General features: G+C 39.4%; 2 protein-coding genes across 2 annotated transcripts; both read left to right on the top strand.

Moving 5' to 3' along the window:
• Positions 1–6,310: 6,310 nt before the first annotated feature.
• LOC102715705 (vacuolar protein sorting-associated protein 25) lies at positions 6,311–9,397 on the top strand. The gene is made up of 6 exons (XM_006644403.3): positions 6,311–6,632; positions 7,467–7,606; positions 7,864–7,917; positions 8,034–8,122; positions 8,241–8,316; positions 9,026–9,397. The coding sequence occupies exons 1-6, from the start codon at positions 6,574–6,576 to the stop codon at positions 9,145–9,147; spliced, it is 540 nt and encodes a 179-aa protein (XP_006644466.1). The 5' UTR covers positions 6,311–6,573; the 3' UTR covers positions 9,148–9,397.
• Positions 9,398–10,711: 1,314 nt separating this feature from the next.
• Positions 10,712–14,522, top strand: LOC102715430 (ubiquitin-conjugating enzyme E2 5A). Its single transcript, XM_006644402.3, has 5 exons — positions 10,712–11,060; positions 11,156–11,248; positions 12,813–12,940; positions 13,902–14,006; positions 14,116–14,522. Exons 2-5 carry the CDS (start codon positions 11,179–11,181, stop codon positions 14,254–14,256), a joined length of 444 nt encoding a protein of 147 aa, XP_006644465.1. The 5' UTR covers positions 10,712–11,060; positions 11,156–11,178; the 3' UTR covers positions 14,257–14,522.
• The last annotated feature ends 539 nt before the right edge of the window (positions 14,523–15,061 follow it).

Here is a 15,061-nt window from a genome sequence, read left to right as displayed (position 1 = left end):
ATTGAATGTTTGGACGCTTATTAAAAATAGTAAACGTAGACTATTAATAAAATCCATCCATAATTTTGGACTAATTCGCGAGACGGATCTATTAAGCCTAATTAATCCATGATTAGTCTATGTGATGCTACAGTAAACATGCTCTAATTATGGATTAATTAGGCTTAAAAAATTCATCTCGCGGATTACCACTCATTTATGAAATTAGTTTTTTATTAGTGTATGTTTAATACTTTAAATTAGTATCAAACATCCGATGTGACATGGGGCTAAAAGTTTAGCCCCATCTAAACAACCCCTTAATTTTGTTTTGTTGCTACAAATTTCTTCACTCAATTGAAATATATCAATTACCAAATTAACCATTAAACATATATCCATGTAAATATACTAATTTCTAATTATTATCATAATAAATAACAAAAAAAATTATTCGTTCAAAATATATCCATTAATAATACAACTGTAAGGTTAATTGAAGGATATTACTAAAATATATGAGGGTGTGATATGGATGATTTAATATAGATGATTTGTTGGAGTGGAAAGAGATATGGATGAGAATCTTTTTTAGATAACCATCCATATGTGTATTTGGATAATCAAATACGAAGGTTCTCCTAGGGATGCTTTAAGCAACCAAGTCTAATCAGCGCACGTAAAACGAGACGGTAGCACATGATTAATTGAGTTTTAGCTTTTGCAAACTTAAAAAATGGGTTAATCTGATTTTTTTAAAAAACTTTCATATAAAACTTTTTTTTGCAAAAATACACTATTTAACAGTTTGGGAAACGTGCACATAGAAAAAGAGGGAAAATTTACCCTCCTTGGTCAGTTGCGAACGGGTCCATTAGGCAATAGTAGGCTTATAAAGCCATGCAATCATTAGTTGGTTAATCAAGAGAATAAGAAAAAAATGTTTGTCGTTTACAAGCTGTTGTGTGTCCACAAATTATTTGCTTCAACTAGTTTGCTAAGGAGTGTATGTGTGTCGGTACAGTCCTCGACAGATTTCAACATTTGGTATCAGAGCCATAGCTTGTGACAAGTCATTGACGGGAACACCCAGTAGTGGCGTGAGTGGCAGCGGTGCCATTGTTCATGGTGGCGACACAACTAGCCAGCAAGGTTGTATCCATGTATTACCCAATGTTGAGCGACACAAACTACGACGTGTGGGCAGTAAAGATGAAGCTCATTCTACGCCATCTTAGTGTGTGGGCAGTAATAATTGGTGAAGGATTATCGGCCAAGGAAGAGAAGGACATTGAAGTTCTCATCGTCATCTCTCAAGCTATGCTAGATATGATGGCCATTGCGGCAAGGACACGAGGCTTGGGAGCCCACAGAGAAGATGAACATCGGTGAGGATCGAGTCAAGAAGGTGCTACTACAAGCATTGAAGAGGTAATTTGATCAGTTGTACATGAAGGATTCTAAAACTATTGTGGAATTCTCACCAAAACTCACCGTACTTGTGGGGGAGATGCGCTCTCTTGGCGGCAAGGTAAAGGATAGTGTTGTTGTGGAGAAATTGTTTAGTGTTGCTCCGAACAAGTTTCTTCATATTGTTGGCACCACTAAGCAATAGGGTGATGTGTTGAAGATGTTCGTAGTGGAGGCGACCAAGCGCTTGAGGGTGTTCGAGGAATCCTTTAAGTGTTGCAGTTGTGAAAATGAAGATGAGCATTTGTTGCTCACATGTGCTGTTAACGTCAGAATTTGGAAATAACCGTTGGAGGATCAATCGGGAATAGTGACTGAATCGGACAAGAAAGAAAGACAATTGGACTAAAGAAAAGGTGGAAACGACTTGGATTCAGTCGACAGAGTCTGAATCGGATTGGAAAAGGAGTCCCATTGGTTTAAAAGCATGCAGATAGAATCGGAAACAAACTATAGTCTGTGCTATAGTCTGTGTAATTTTTTCTGTAAATATTGGAGTTTGTTTAGGTTTTATCTCTAATTAGAGTCCATATGTAATAGATTAGTTATTAGATACGGATCCATATCCAATTAGTTAGTTAATTATCGGGGTATAAATAAAGCACCCCGTAGCTTTGTAAAACCATCTAATTCTCAATACATAAATCAATTACTTTCGGCGCATCGTCACCCTCCTTCCCGAGGTTTCAACTCCGGCGGAACTTGGCACCTGACGCGGGGCTGCATTGTATCGATCTTCGGCGGAGGGGTAAGTCTTACGTTCTGCTGGCCAAGGTAATCGTATCGATTAGATTAGAACTGTCTCGGTTCGGTCCGATCTTCCGATTTGCTTGTACGATTGCTAGTTATCATATCGGTTTCAGCTTAGGTTACTTTTATATCCTGAGTTGATTTGGTCGACCACTCTAGGTGATTTACGTTGGTTTGATATTTGCTATTTGACATATTTAATCTCGTACTGTCTTGGTTCAGTCCGATCTATTAGTTGCGTTTATCAAATAGTTTATATCAGGTTAATGTATCTTGCTCATTGTTTTATCGGAGTACCAACCGATAAGTTATTAGTCATCGGCTTGATAGCAATCTAGATCTGTTCAGTATCTAGTCTGACATTGCTAGGCATAATCTCGAACTGCCTCAGTTTGGTCTGATCTCCTAAGGTTATTCCTAGTAAATTAGGCTAGATATTTTATAGATCTTGATTGATCGGCAGTCGTTTATAGCCGATGATTTTTGTTGATCTACATATTCATTATATTTACACTAATAGAGTAGCCGATTATCTTACTGCATTATTTTTACACCAATCGGCTTGATTTACTTAAATCGGTAGTTATTTGTGTTGCATCGGCTTATGAGTATTACATGCAAGTTGGTTTTAGCCGATCGGAACACATGATTCATTGCTTATTTAATTATTGTTCAAGTTTATATATCGGATCTCTAGCCGATATAAGCTTTTTACGACCGACTGTTCAGCCTATTGGTCGACCGTCGCAGCATCATCATCCGATCGACTAGATTTTTTTTTGTTACCTATCGGCTCGATAGTCGATCGACTTGTTTTATTCTCACCTTGTCAGTTACAGGATCAAACTGACTGGCACACCAGCGCATTCTAATAATTTAGGTCCTGCACTGGAGTGTTTTAAGAAGTGACTCTCATACCTTCGTGTTCGTGTGTAACATGTCATCGGATCAACTTTTGACGTCAACACGTGCATAATAAAAAAGTCTCTCACTCAAAGAAAAGAAAAATGACAACAATGGTGGTGGCCACGACAAGGCTGGTTGTAGCGGAGGCCGTAGGCGCGACAATGACGACGACGACGGCGCAAGCATCGACTCCAATGACATTGAGCGTAAGTCGGACATGAAGAAAGGAAAGTGTAACAATTGAGGAATTTGTTGTCTCTTTGCTAGCGAGTAACGCAAACCGAGAAAGGACGTGGCGCTGCTTGCGACGACCGATGATGAGGCGACTCTCCCATGAAGCATGCGTGATTATGAAGTCAAGATTAGGGGAGACATTGTTAGAACTAGTCATGATTTAGCATATAATTTAGTCTTTCATTAGTTGCTGGTAGATAAGAACGTGGACATGTGTGTCATGTAAGTGATCGATAACTGCGTATGTTGCAGCTTGACTAACAAATTAGTGAGTTTGAGAAATAAGAGTACACTTAGCAATTAGTTAGCTGCATGCATGATTAATTAGTTGAGCACGTTGTGGCGTGATTCAGGTCGGCTTGGAGGAGCTATTCTCATGCATGAGACAGATGTGGAGATAGTCGTACGTGCTATCCAAGTAGCCGGACTGTTAGTTAACTACATGCGTGTAAGTGGGCCTGTAGTAGGTTTATAAAGCCATGCAATCATTAGTTGGTTAATCAGGAGAATAAGGAAAAAATGTTTTGTCATTTACAGGCTGCTGTGTGTCCGCAAATTACTTGCTTCAGCTAGTTTGCCGAAGAGTGTACGGGTGTCGTTATAGTCATTAGCGGATTCTTACAGCAGAGCAAGGCTAATAATATAGATAATAAGTTGACTATAAGACTATTTATAGTCTTTTTTAGCCCATCCATATAGTAGTTAGTTCTTTATTATTAATGTCTGACTCATATTTTTTTTCAGAGTTTCTTGGTTCTTACGTCCGAGCTGGCTATAAGCTTATAGTCCACTTCTCATCTTTTTACTCTCCTCTCTTCACCACATTAGTATTTAGCTAGTTTAGAGCCTGCTATTATACATCTCTAAGGTGTGTGCAATGGACTGCCCGAAAGATCGATCTGTTAAGTGTTGCGGCGTTTTTCATTTCCATCTGACTAGCTCTCACTGCAGTTGCAAGACAGAGGTCACGCATGCAGGTTGCCATGCAGGAGGATAGATGACACAACTTAAGCCGCGTTCTCATCTCCAACCAAGGATGAGTACAATAGAAAAGCCCGCTACCGGCTCTAAATATAACCCACATCATCTAAGAGCAAGTTCAATATGGCTACAAATTGTCTATAGTCAATTTATACCGTAGTCACATACTACATAATTAATATCCGGCCCCACCTGTCATACACACGTGGGTCTTGGAGTTTGTGCTGCAGCTGACTACAAATTTATAGTTCGCTACTCTTCTCTCTTATTTTTTACCATCTTAAAATATATTTATAGCTGATTTATAGTCTGATATTGTATCTGCTCTAAAATGAATGTTATAGCCAACGTATACAAGGATAGACTCTAAATGCATACTCTAGTATCAATAAAAAAATATTTTATTTTTGTTTCTGGGTCTGATATGCACTATTTCTCTATTCCTATGCATGGGCCTAGGCTGTTAGAGCACCTAGGCGCTCGTGCCGAGCGAACGACTGCAGAAGCACCCGTTCCCTTCTCTCACATCTAAGGGGCTGTTTAGTTCCAAAAATTTTCCCTAAAATCATCACATCAATCTTTAAACACTTACTTAAATAGAGTATTAAATATAGATAAAATGAAAAACTAATTACAAAGTCATGTGAGAAATCGTGAGACGAACCTTTTGAGCCTAATTTGTACGTGATTAGCCATAAGTGCTACAGTAAACAATATGCGCTAATGATGGATTAATTAGGCTCAAAAAATTCGTCTCGCAGTTTACAGGCTAGTCGTGAAATTCGTTTTTTCATTCGTGTCTGAAAACCCCTTCCGATATCCGGTCAAACGTCTGATGTGATTTTCCCTCTAAAAATTTTTGCCATATAAACATGGCCTAATTTCTCTCCTCCACGTCAGATCGAAGTGGCGTGTACATGCTAAAGGCTGATTATTGCATTTGCCCTAATGACCTATATTTCGTTGTTTCGTTTTTCGTACCGACACTTTCTGCGCAGTAAGACGGTGTGTTTTTACGAAAATTTTGTATCGAAAAGTTACTTTAAAAATCTTATTAAGTTATTTTTAATTTTTATAACTAATAATTAATTAATTATGTACTAATATATTACTCTCCTATTTTATTTGTTTGACGGAGTACTATGTTTTACGCGCTTAACCAGACCATCGACGAATGTGCGTGTGGTTGGTGGTCAAGGTAAGATGGGATATGACCATCCATATTTTTAGGGATATGATGATCCAGTTTTATGTTTGGTTAGATGGATGAGATGATCAAATTTTTTGTTTGGTTGGATGAATGATGATGGATGGGATGGACATATTGAATTACTAATAAATAATAATATAAATTAATCATCATAGATTTTATCATAATTAATATAAATTATCAATTAAATATACTATCATCATTAATTAACACTAATTTAAACTTGGTAGGTACTAATTAATGTCAACACAAGCTAATTATCACTAAACAATCACTAACGATCATGGTACGTGAAGGTGGATGAGCTAATCTGGCCAATTTGGCCGGATACATCCATCCAGCATATTCGTGAAATACTCTTTCTGGGCTACCATATCCAGTTTCGCCCACGAACCAAACACATCAAAAACCTAGACGGTCATCTTTCATCCAGCCATATCCCACCAACCAAACAATTACTGCTCCTATACATGTCACTGTGTCGTCATCGCCTATACATGTATCCTTCCCAGCAAACCGACCCCATGCCGTCCGTCTTCTGCTTCGCGCGCGGCAGGACCGCCACCAGCCGCCGGCCACGGGATCGAGCACGCCGCCGGCCCAGCGAAGCGCGGTGCGGCGGCGTGGGCCGTGCGGCACACCCAAGACAACGGCGAGCCCCATAGCTCGGCCTGCCTGGCACCCTCGGGCCCAACGTAGTTTTCGATGTGGCCTGATTGATCCACAGAAAAGCCCAAGTAGCACTAACTAGGAGGAGCACGGTTCACTGGATCGGAAGTCCACCGCGTGCGAGGAGACATCCCCGGACGGCTGCATCCCGGCGACACGCCGTCGTCGCGGCCTCTTCTTCTTCTTCTTCTTTCCCCTCGGCCTCTGCCCGCCGCTAGGCTTGCCACCGGACGGGCTCCGCGCGAGCGTGCAGGGAGCGCCGCCCGATCGGCGCCTCGCCTTGGACCTGGGAGGCAGTCCCCCACCCCCGGCCCAGCGCTCGCGTTCCCCTCCTGATCCGTGGGTTTTCTTGGAGTGGGGCGCCCGTGCCGGAGATGCAGAGTTTGGGGGATTTCAGGCTTCCTCCCTTCTTCAGCTACCCGCCTTACTTCACGTAATCCTCCCCTCCCCCCTCGTTGCTCCCGCTCTCCCCCGTTCACTTCTCATCCCCCAGCTTTCAATTAGAGAGAGACCGAAGCTCTTCCTGTCGTGTCAATAGGTGTTAGCTTCGGTACAAATGTCTTTTGCAGTATGATCTGTGAATTTGCAATCTGTAGGAAGATGCTGAGTCGGGAAAGTGGTCAGGATTGTTACATACTGTGTTGGTCCTTGGCATCGACTTCGACGGTATTTTCAGTATAAGTGACTTATTACTAGTTGGGCATGCACAATTGCCTCTGTAAAAGTGTAAATTAGGTAACGTAGGATATAATATCGTCAGTTAACTGTAAACTCTAAATTTTGCAGACCTTTTTCATCTCTGCTGAAGCCTGAAAGTCCCCTGCTTTACATTGATTCTTGACACTAGCCTATAAATTTCTAGACCATAGCAAGTCAAACAACTAACCTGTTGCACAGTATGTACCTTTTGATTCTAAGCATGCCTCTGTCCAAGTGTGTTTGATCACAATTTTACAATGCCTGGCAGGCCTCTTCGTAGAACGACAGTACTTGGTAGTTGGATTTGATGTTCTGCAAATCTATGGTTATGTTCTTATCTTGTTGGCACTAGATGTAGATATATTATGTCTTGGCTTCATAACTAAATTTCATCACGAGAAATGTTATGATCTGGACACGTGGTATAATTCTTATGTGTCTAAACAGTCTGTTTTTATCGGTTGAACCATTTTCTTGCTTCATTGTTTATTTCCTTTTCTTTCTTTTTCTTTTTCCTTTTGCATTTTATAAGCTTCAAACATTGGTAGCATGACAGCTTGTGTCTCAGTTTGCAGCCTGTGCGAGAAACACGTGAAAAGCAAGTGCAGCTATGGAAAGATCTGATACTTGATTACTGCAGAAGTCAAAAGATATATATAGTCTCCCTAGAAGAAGATTTCCCATTGTTCTCCAATCCAAAGATTGAGAGTAAGATGTCTCTATCTTAATCTTATGTAGTTTGTTCTGTTATTCATAAAAAGAATATGTCTTATTTAGCTAATCAACAAACAGTTTGGTTCATTATTTTTTTAAAGAATGAATACCCAGCAATGAGGCATGAATGCAATGTGTTTAAAGGGCTATGAAGCTCCATGAGTACATAAGCACAAAATAATTTTACTAGGTTAGCATATTGCACTTTTGCCTATTGCACTGAAGTTACAGGAATTGTTTCTCTCATGCAGGATCTCTTAGCCATGAAGCAAAAGAAGTATTCCTTGCTGCTCTTGTTAATGAAGGTCCATTTTACCATTAAATCTTTTAGCTTTTTGTCACAACTAATGATAATTCTATGCAGTACATCATTTGTTTGATGCTTTTCACCTTCTTGAATCCATGTTGAAACTGCATGCAGGACGTGCGGAATGGATGGACAAAGGTCATAAGAAATGCCTCATTCTTTGGTTGCGGATACAAGATTGGGCAAACTACATATTGAATTTTGTATGATTATTTTATATTCTGCATGTTCGTTTAGGAGTTATCTATTAATTATTTGTGAACAATACACAGTGGCATTGTCTTCATTATATGTTAATGTTTCTCTGCCCTGTTTTTACAGGTAAAAGATAATGGACTGGAAGATAATGTAATGACTGTTGAAGAAATACGTTCAGGAATTGAAACACGTGGGACTGGTAAATTAGCAAACTTCAGACTTTCAGAGTTATGGCATTAAATTTTCCTGTTTCTCTAACTGTCGAACTGTCAATATTGTGTATCTCAAGGCATATTTCTCTCCTGAATGCAATTTTTTGGTGGAAACGTAATAATCTATGTCAGGGTACTAATATTGTAATTGGTTTTATATTTTGGCTGGATATTTCATTTATGAGCAATTTTACAGTCCTTGAGTAGGTACCAAGAGGTATTAAAATTTTACACTGAAAATTTGGTACTTTTGATACGTACTCTAGTGCTGTAAAATTGCTCTTCATTTATACATCAATATTGTGAAAAAAAGGTTATCTCTTGATGGATGTGCTCTGTAAATCCATTAATCAAGACAGAGTTTAATGGGCAGTTAACGTCTCATAAATATCATTTGGAGTAAATAAATTTATAACAAAAATTAATCAAAGGCACATTTTTCAAAAAGATTAATAAATTGTGACTAACTAAGCATGAGTTGTCTGCTAAACATTTCATTATGTATGTTTTGTTGGCTGACACTTTTAGGACACTCCAGTGAGCACTATTCATCACAATTTAGATGTTGTGATAAACTAATTGGTTTTTATACATGAATTGCATTTTGTACTTCATCATCGTCAGAAACATTAACAAGCCCACAACCGATAAACATTAACTAGATTGATTTATATTATAATGCCACCTCTGTTGCAGAACTTGCCGGAATCGACCGAGGTGTTCTCATGAGGGCTTTGAAGTTATTGGAACAGAAGGGCAAAGCAGCAATCTTTAAGGGCACTTCAGCTGATGATGAAGGCGTAAAATTTTCGGCATAACATCCGGTTCCTGTGTGATCCCCAACTTGGCAGATCAATTATCTTGAGCAGCATCTTTGAATGATGAGAAAATTCCTCTCAACCAGTATGCTGATCACGTCCTTCCCAAGCATATTTTATCTGCCCTATTGTTCACTGCTGCTGCTGTTAAATACCCAGCTGGCCTGTCCATCTTTGACTAAATCATTGTGATCAGATCTTAATTCATGTCCACAAGCATACATATAAAGCCTTCTGTTGTCTGATCAAACTAGAAACTGTTCTTGAATCTCATGCAAATCTAATCAAGCAACAAGCAAGTATTGGATGGATCAGGCTTTCTTGAAAAAGGTTCTTTTCCGAGGATCACAATAAAAATTAATACTTCACATGCGGCTGTTTGATGCACAGAAATTACCGCAAAAATAAAGTGTGAAATTATTGTGGATTGGCTTCAAATTCCTGAGAATTCTGGATAAGCATAGAAATACTTTAATATTATATATATATATATATATATATATATATATATATATATATCCAGATTCGGTGCATTTTGAGGTTGTTTTCTTTTCCATTTCCAGCCTTATAAGTAAGTTTATATATGACTTATTTTGCGATTACATACTAACGCAACACGCACACACACTACTACACATGAAACACCACGTACATCTAGGAATGCGCCCCTAAAACATGTTCAAGAGACGAAAACCAGCGGCACGTACTTGATCTCAATAAATTCTATTGGAAACCTATTTCCGAGCTTCATTTTCCTATCCAAAGTACTCTGCATAGGTTAGGGAGGCAGTTTATTTAACGTGCAGTACGGTACGGCAGGGGATCCTAATCCACTGGTTAGCTTCATCCATAACTCGAGAACCTTCCAAGAACCGAGTTCTTAATCTCTCGGTTCACACTACCAAACAGAAATTGGGAGTCCGGGATTGCACCCATCCACTTGTCTTCGAGCGATTCGCTGCAATAACACGCAAGAATTCGATCCTCTCGATCCTGTGGCTGACATGTGGACCATAAGGAATCAATCAGGTCGACGAAGGGCCAATCAACAGAATCTGTGGGCACAGCAACAGTTTCAACTTTCAGCAGGTACAATAGCCTATAAGTATATTTTAAAAAGATAATAGCTATAAGCCAGCTATAAGCATATTTTAAAAAGATAAGAGGAGAGAAAAGAAGTGAGTTACTAATTTCTAACCAGCTGCACACGGGTTTTAAGACAAAATATGTATATGACATGTGAGATCATATATTGATGTTTTGTAGCTAACTATTATATATATCGGCTATTAGATTGATTAAAGATAAATTGGAGCTAGTAGTTGCCTATACTATTGAACTTGCTCTTAGGATCACCACGATGAAAAAACGCGGCCTGCTAATGGGTCAAACCACTAACCATTTTCGCATCAATTCCAACCCTCATAATGCCCACCCTTACATGTCAGTCAGGTACAATGCATATCTATTTATCTGCATCTCCCCGCTCTAACCAAACCAATTTTTATTCGAGGAAAGAAGCAAAAAAAGAAAGGAGAATAATTATTCTCTGTTCATGAGCAGCCACTAAATACGAAAGGGGTGGAGTTAGTGGATGGCATTTGATTTGATTTGATCGATACCAATCCGGCTTTCACCTGCCGTTGTTGATCAGCCATGGCATCACTAAAGTAAAGGCCCCCAGGAATCGATGATTTGGTGAAACCAATAAACAAAACCAGCACGCAAACCTGTGCGTAGTTAGTAGCAGCAAGAGGAGCAAGTGGGAGGGAGGGTTCATTGACATATATACCCCTCCTCCTCTTCGGTTCCTTTCCCCAACTCCTCCATTATTGATTCTTGTGAGGAAGGAGGAGGAAAAGCAGCAGGCAGAGAGGCAAGGGAGGAAGAAGAGGAATCTCTCCGCTAGACAGGTTTGCTTTCTTGGCTATTGCTTTCTAATTTGTGCTGGATAAGTTTTGGTGACACCTGATTTGTAGTTTGATTGCTCTTTGTTATCGGAAAATAGGAGCAAGGGGTGGGTGGGCTGGGATGGCGTCAAAGAGGATACAGAAGGAGCTCAAGGATCTGCAGAAGGATCCCCCTACCTCATGCAGTGCAGGTCCTTGTTTCTTTCCTGCTTGCTTCTTTTGGCGTGGATTTTGCAGTTCTAGGCCACACCTCTTGCAGAGGAGTCAGATGATCTACATGTGCTCCTGAATGACTTCTTGTCCACATGCTTGGGACTCCCCTGTAGAATATTAACGGAGAATTTCTATCCAATTTGTCGTACAACAAAGGGGCTTAGATTAGCTGTATCTGTAGTAGCTCTCTATACTCAAGTTGCCCTCAACAAAGTGAGTAAACAAAGAAGAACGCTGTATGATTAGAACTTTTCCTGATAGGAAGATTATGAATGGAAATTTTTGACAAATCGGTTATGAATTTACGATTGAGATGGTATAGTTTATCCCAGTTGAGTAAATTAATCATGCGATGACTAATTTATGCCATAATGATTATTTTAACCTCGTCGATTATGAATTTACGACTGAGATGGTACAGTTTTTTTGTTTTTCTTAGGCAGATAACTAAATTAAGTGCTGTTGACACGGTGGGGATTCTTGTGATTAGTTTACTTTTCTAAAACTAAACTTCAACTAAATCTGATCAAATCAACCACATCCAAGTAGGTTCAACAAGAAGTGGCAATCATATGAGCTGAATGTGCATATTAAAGGATGGCAAGTAAACATTACCTGTTAAGTTCTTTTTGTCAAAGGAGTTGCGGATGGCTGCATGGGGTACTTTAAATACACTGAGTTACACCAATTCGAATTATTCCTTCTAAGTTAACTGATCATTTAATGATTAGCTTTCCTTATTCTAGAGAAAAAAAAGTTGGTTGCTTAGTTGTTTGTCTACATTTTTGTTTGCAATGACCCACAGGAATTTTATTAGCAAAATAGATATATCCATGCTGGTTTATATGGGTTACCTTCTAGTCATTTGTAGAAGGCAACAGTTTTGTTTCTAGAACCCAGGTTCTTTCAGTTCTGTCCATGGGTTAGTTCATATTCCTTTTTATCTTTTTATTGGTAGTGGTCATACTAACTTTTTAAATTGTTAACAAGGACCAAAATATTCAGTAGGAGGAACTTAATTTGTTATCACTACTTGTATTAACCTTATGGTCACTGTGGCGTCCACTTGCATGTGTAATTGAGACCACACTTCTATATTGGAAACAAACATAACTGTTACTTCTCACAGGTAGAATGAGTTTGTTCCTTTGAGCTTGGAGCACACCATATGCATACCTGTAATAAAGAATTGACAATTTCATTTTTTTTGGAACATAGGAAAACTTATTATATGCCTTTAAGTGAAAATGGTAACATTCTGTGAAAGTAACGCCTTCCAATTTCCCTTGGGCTCAGCAAACCAACCTGACTTTAACCATGCTTACAAGGGTGCGCACTTGTTTTTTGTCCTTCAGCTTGCTTCTGTTTTGTTAGACACAGTTTCAAATTTTCAATACCCTTACCTGTCTTGCAAATCCAAAAACTGTAGAGCTAGGTCACATGCCTCTAATATTAGATGGTTCTCATGCAAAGGATATTAACATTGGACTCTGCACTCTTAACCACATTTGTAAACACTGATGATTAATTACTTTTTGACAGGTCCTGTTGGTGAAGACATGTTCCACTGGCAAGCGACGATAATGGGTCCATCCGATAGCCCGTATGCTGGTGGAGTTTTCCTAGTTACCATCCACTTCCCTCCTGATTATCCATTTAAACCACCCAAGGTACTTGTGTATGATTTACTTGTCACTCCTTTTTTTGGCACTATTTAACCCTATGCCTCACAATGTAATCTGATCATACGATTCCTGATTATGGAGGGGAGACAATTAATCTTGATGCTTGCTTTGCTTTACACTTGCACTATATACTATAGGAGGATGTTTTGTTGAATGAAAACATTACAGTAATCTAGATCATCTTACATGCACAAAGTAAGCATACCGAAAAGAGCAGAAATGCAACAAATTAATGACACTAAAAGATAGATAAATCGTTAATTCATCAATTCAATATTACAAAAACATATATAGGACCGACTAGGGTCTATTAATTTGTCTGATCAACGATTAATTGTCTGATCAGTGCCATGGCGATAAGGGTCGATCAGATGATTTGGAAACATTGATGTCTTAGTGCATTTAACATCTACAAATAGAACTCTGTCAGGTGCTATAATTTGTGGATAATTGAATTGGTATTTTATTTGTATTTTTATTCTATTTTGAAGTGTTAGGGGTTGAGAACTTGTCAATTCACTTTCTGAAAACACTAAAGATGCGCACACGAGCTAGGGAGATAAAAGTAGAAGTAATTTGAACATATATAAGCTAAAGGTACAGTTGGATCCTTTTATTGCAAGTTACGACTCTAGTAATGCAAAAGTGAAAGCTAAGTTCAGTCTAATGCTAATTCAGTTGTTTTACCATTGTTCTTGAATCTGAAAACTTTTTTCCCTGGATAATGGTTTGGCAGTGATATGCTCTTACTTGTTACTAAGGTTCTCCATGCTTCATTCTGAAATAATAGCATGTCGGTTTTTCTTAGAAATGTTTCTGGTTAATCCTATCCAAACTTGGAAATTTCAGTCTGGATATCCATTTGCCAAATTTAAAGTTCTGTAGCTTTACAACGCAAAGTGTCAAGAGACTGAAGAATGTGATGTCGATGATATGCAATATGCAGGTGGCTTTTCGCACCAAGGTTTTCCATCCAAACATTAACAGCAATGGGAGTATTTGCCTTGACATCTTGAAGGACCAATGGAGTCCCGCACTGACCATTTCCAAGGTTGCCTTTCTCGCGCAACGCTATTTTCCTTCTGTGAGACGATGCCTTGGTCCCTCACAGTGTTCAGCTGAACAAACCCGGCAAACATGTGCTTTCTGCTTGCTTTCAGGTGTTGCTGTCAATCTGCTCCCTGCTGACCGATCCGAACCCTGATGATCCTCTGGTCCCTGAGATCGCCCACATGTACAAGACGGACAGGCAGAAGTACGAGAACACGGCAAGGACCTGGACTCAAAGGTATGCAATGTAGCAGCGCCTCTGAGTATGATCGATGGAGAGTCGTCGATGCTGTAACATTATCAACGGGCGCGTCTCCCTCCGTGTGCGTGTGTGTGTGCATGCGTGCCTTGTAAGGATCAAATTGGCTTTGCAGTGCACTCTGGTGTTGCTCCTATTGTGTCACTCGGTTAAGCGGTGATTTGGAATAGTAACCAAACTGGTGTTGGGGTTGTTTTCGGTCAGATAATGTTGCAACTTGCCAACAAGTCGGTGCTTCCAGTGCAGTGGTTCCTTGAACTGAGTCCTGCCAGCGTTTGCAATGCTGTGGTCCTTGATACACCGTCGTTAATTAGATGCTCAAATTGCTTTACCTGCAGATCTTTTTGCAGTGTTTGCAGGTGTAGTAGACGGCCATAGTCATTTGACGATGAGATCTTTACCAGCGCTAAATGATCAATCAGTGTACTAGCCGCAGAAGTGAGGGAGGATGCATGCACTAGGTACTGAAATCAACTAAAGCTGTGTTTTGTTCAAGAAAGTTGGTGAGATCAGAAGTTTAGCTGTAAATCCAGTGGGGTATACTGTGAGATGCTTGCTGTCTTCTGCGCAGGGGTGGAAGTATGCATCCATTTTTTTACGGTTAGCTCTGCGCTAGTCGTGCACAGTTGGCGACCATTCACCATTACGCAGAACGTTTTAAAATATAAAAATTTCTAGTAGTAGTTTATTTAGAGTAAGTTAAATAGTCAATTCATACAATAACAATCTATAAAACATATGCTAACATGTTATACCTGTCATACACATATTATGTATTGGAGTCTATGCTGCAACTA

Source organism: Oryza brachyantha, chromosome 1, assembly GCF_000231095.2.
Source record: "Oryza brachyantha chromosome 1, ObraRS2, whole genome shotgun sequence".
Taxonomy (NCBI): domain Eukaryota; kingdom Viridiplantae; phylum Streptophyta; class Magnoliopsida; order Poales; family Poaceae; genus Oryza; species Oryza brachyantha.
Note: the sequence above shows the minus strand (reverse complement) of the source record. Positions and strands in the feature narration are given on the sequence as shown.

Bases quoted from the DNA above. Each gene is read 5' to 3' on its own strand.
- LOC102715705 (XM_006644403.3), top strand. From the start codon at position 6,574: ATGCAGAGTTTGGGGGATTTCAGGCTTCCTCCCTTCTTCAGCTACCCG. The intron at 8,123-8,240 runs GTATGATTATTT...CTGTTTTTACAG, and splicing joins CAAACTACATATTGAATTTT to GTAAAAGATAATGGACTGGA. The intron at 8,317-9,025 runs GTAAATTAGCAA...CCTCTGTTGCAG, and splicing joins AATTGAAACACGTGGGACTG to AACTTGCCGGAATCGACCGA.
- LOC102715430 (XM_006644402.3), top strand. From the start codon at position 11,179: ATGGCGTCAAAGAGGATACAGAAGGAGCTCAAGGATCTGCAGAAGGAT. The intron at 11,249-12,812 runs GTCCTTGTTTCT...ACTTTTTGACAG, and splicing joins CCCTACCTCATGCAGTGCAG to GTCCTGTTGGTGAAGACATG. The intron at 14,007-14,115 runs GTTGCCTTTCTC...GCTTGCTTTCAG, and splicing joins CCGCACTGACCATTTCCAAG to GTGTTGCTGTCAATCTGCTC.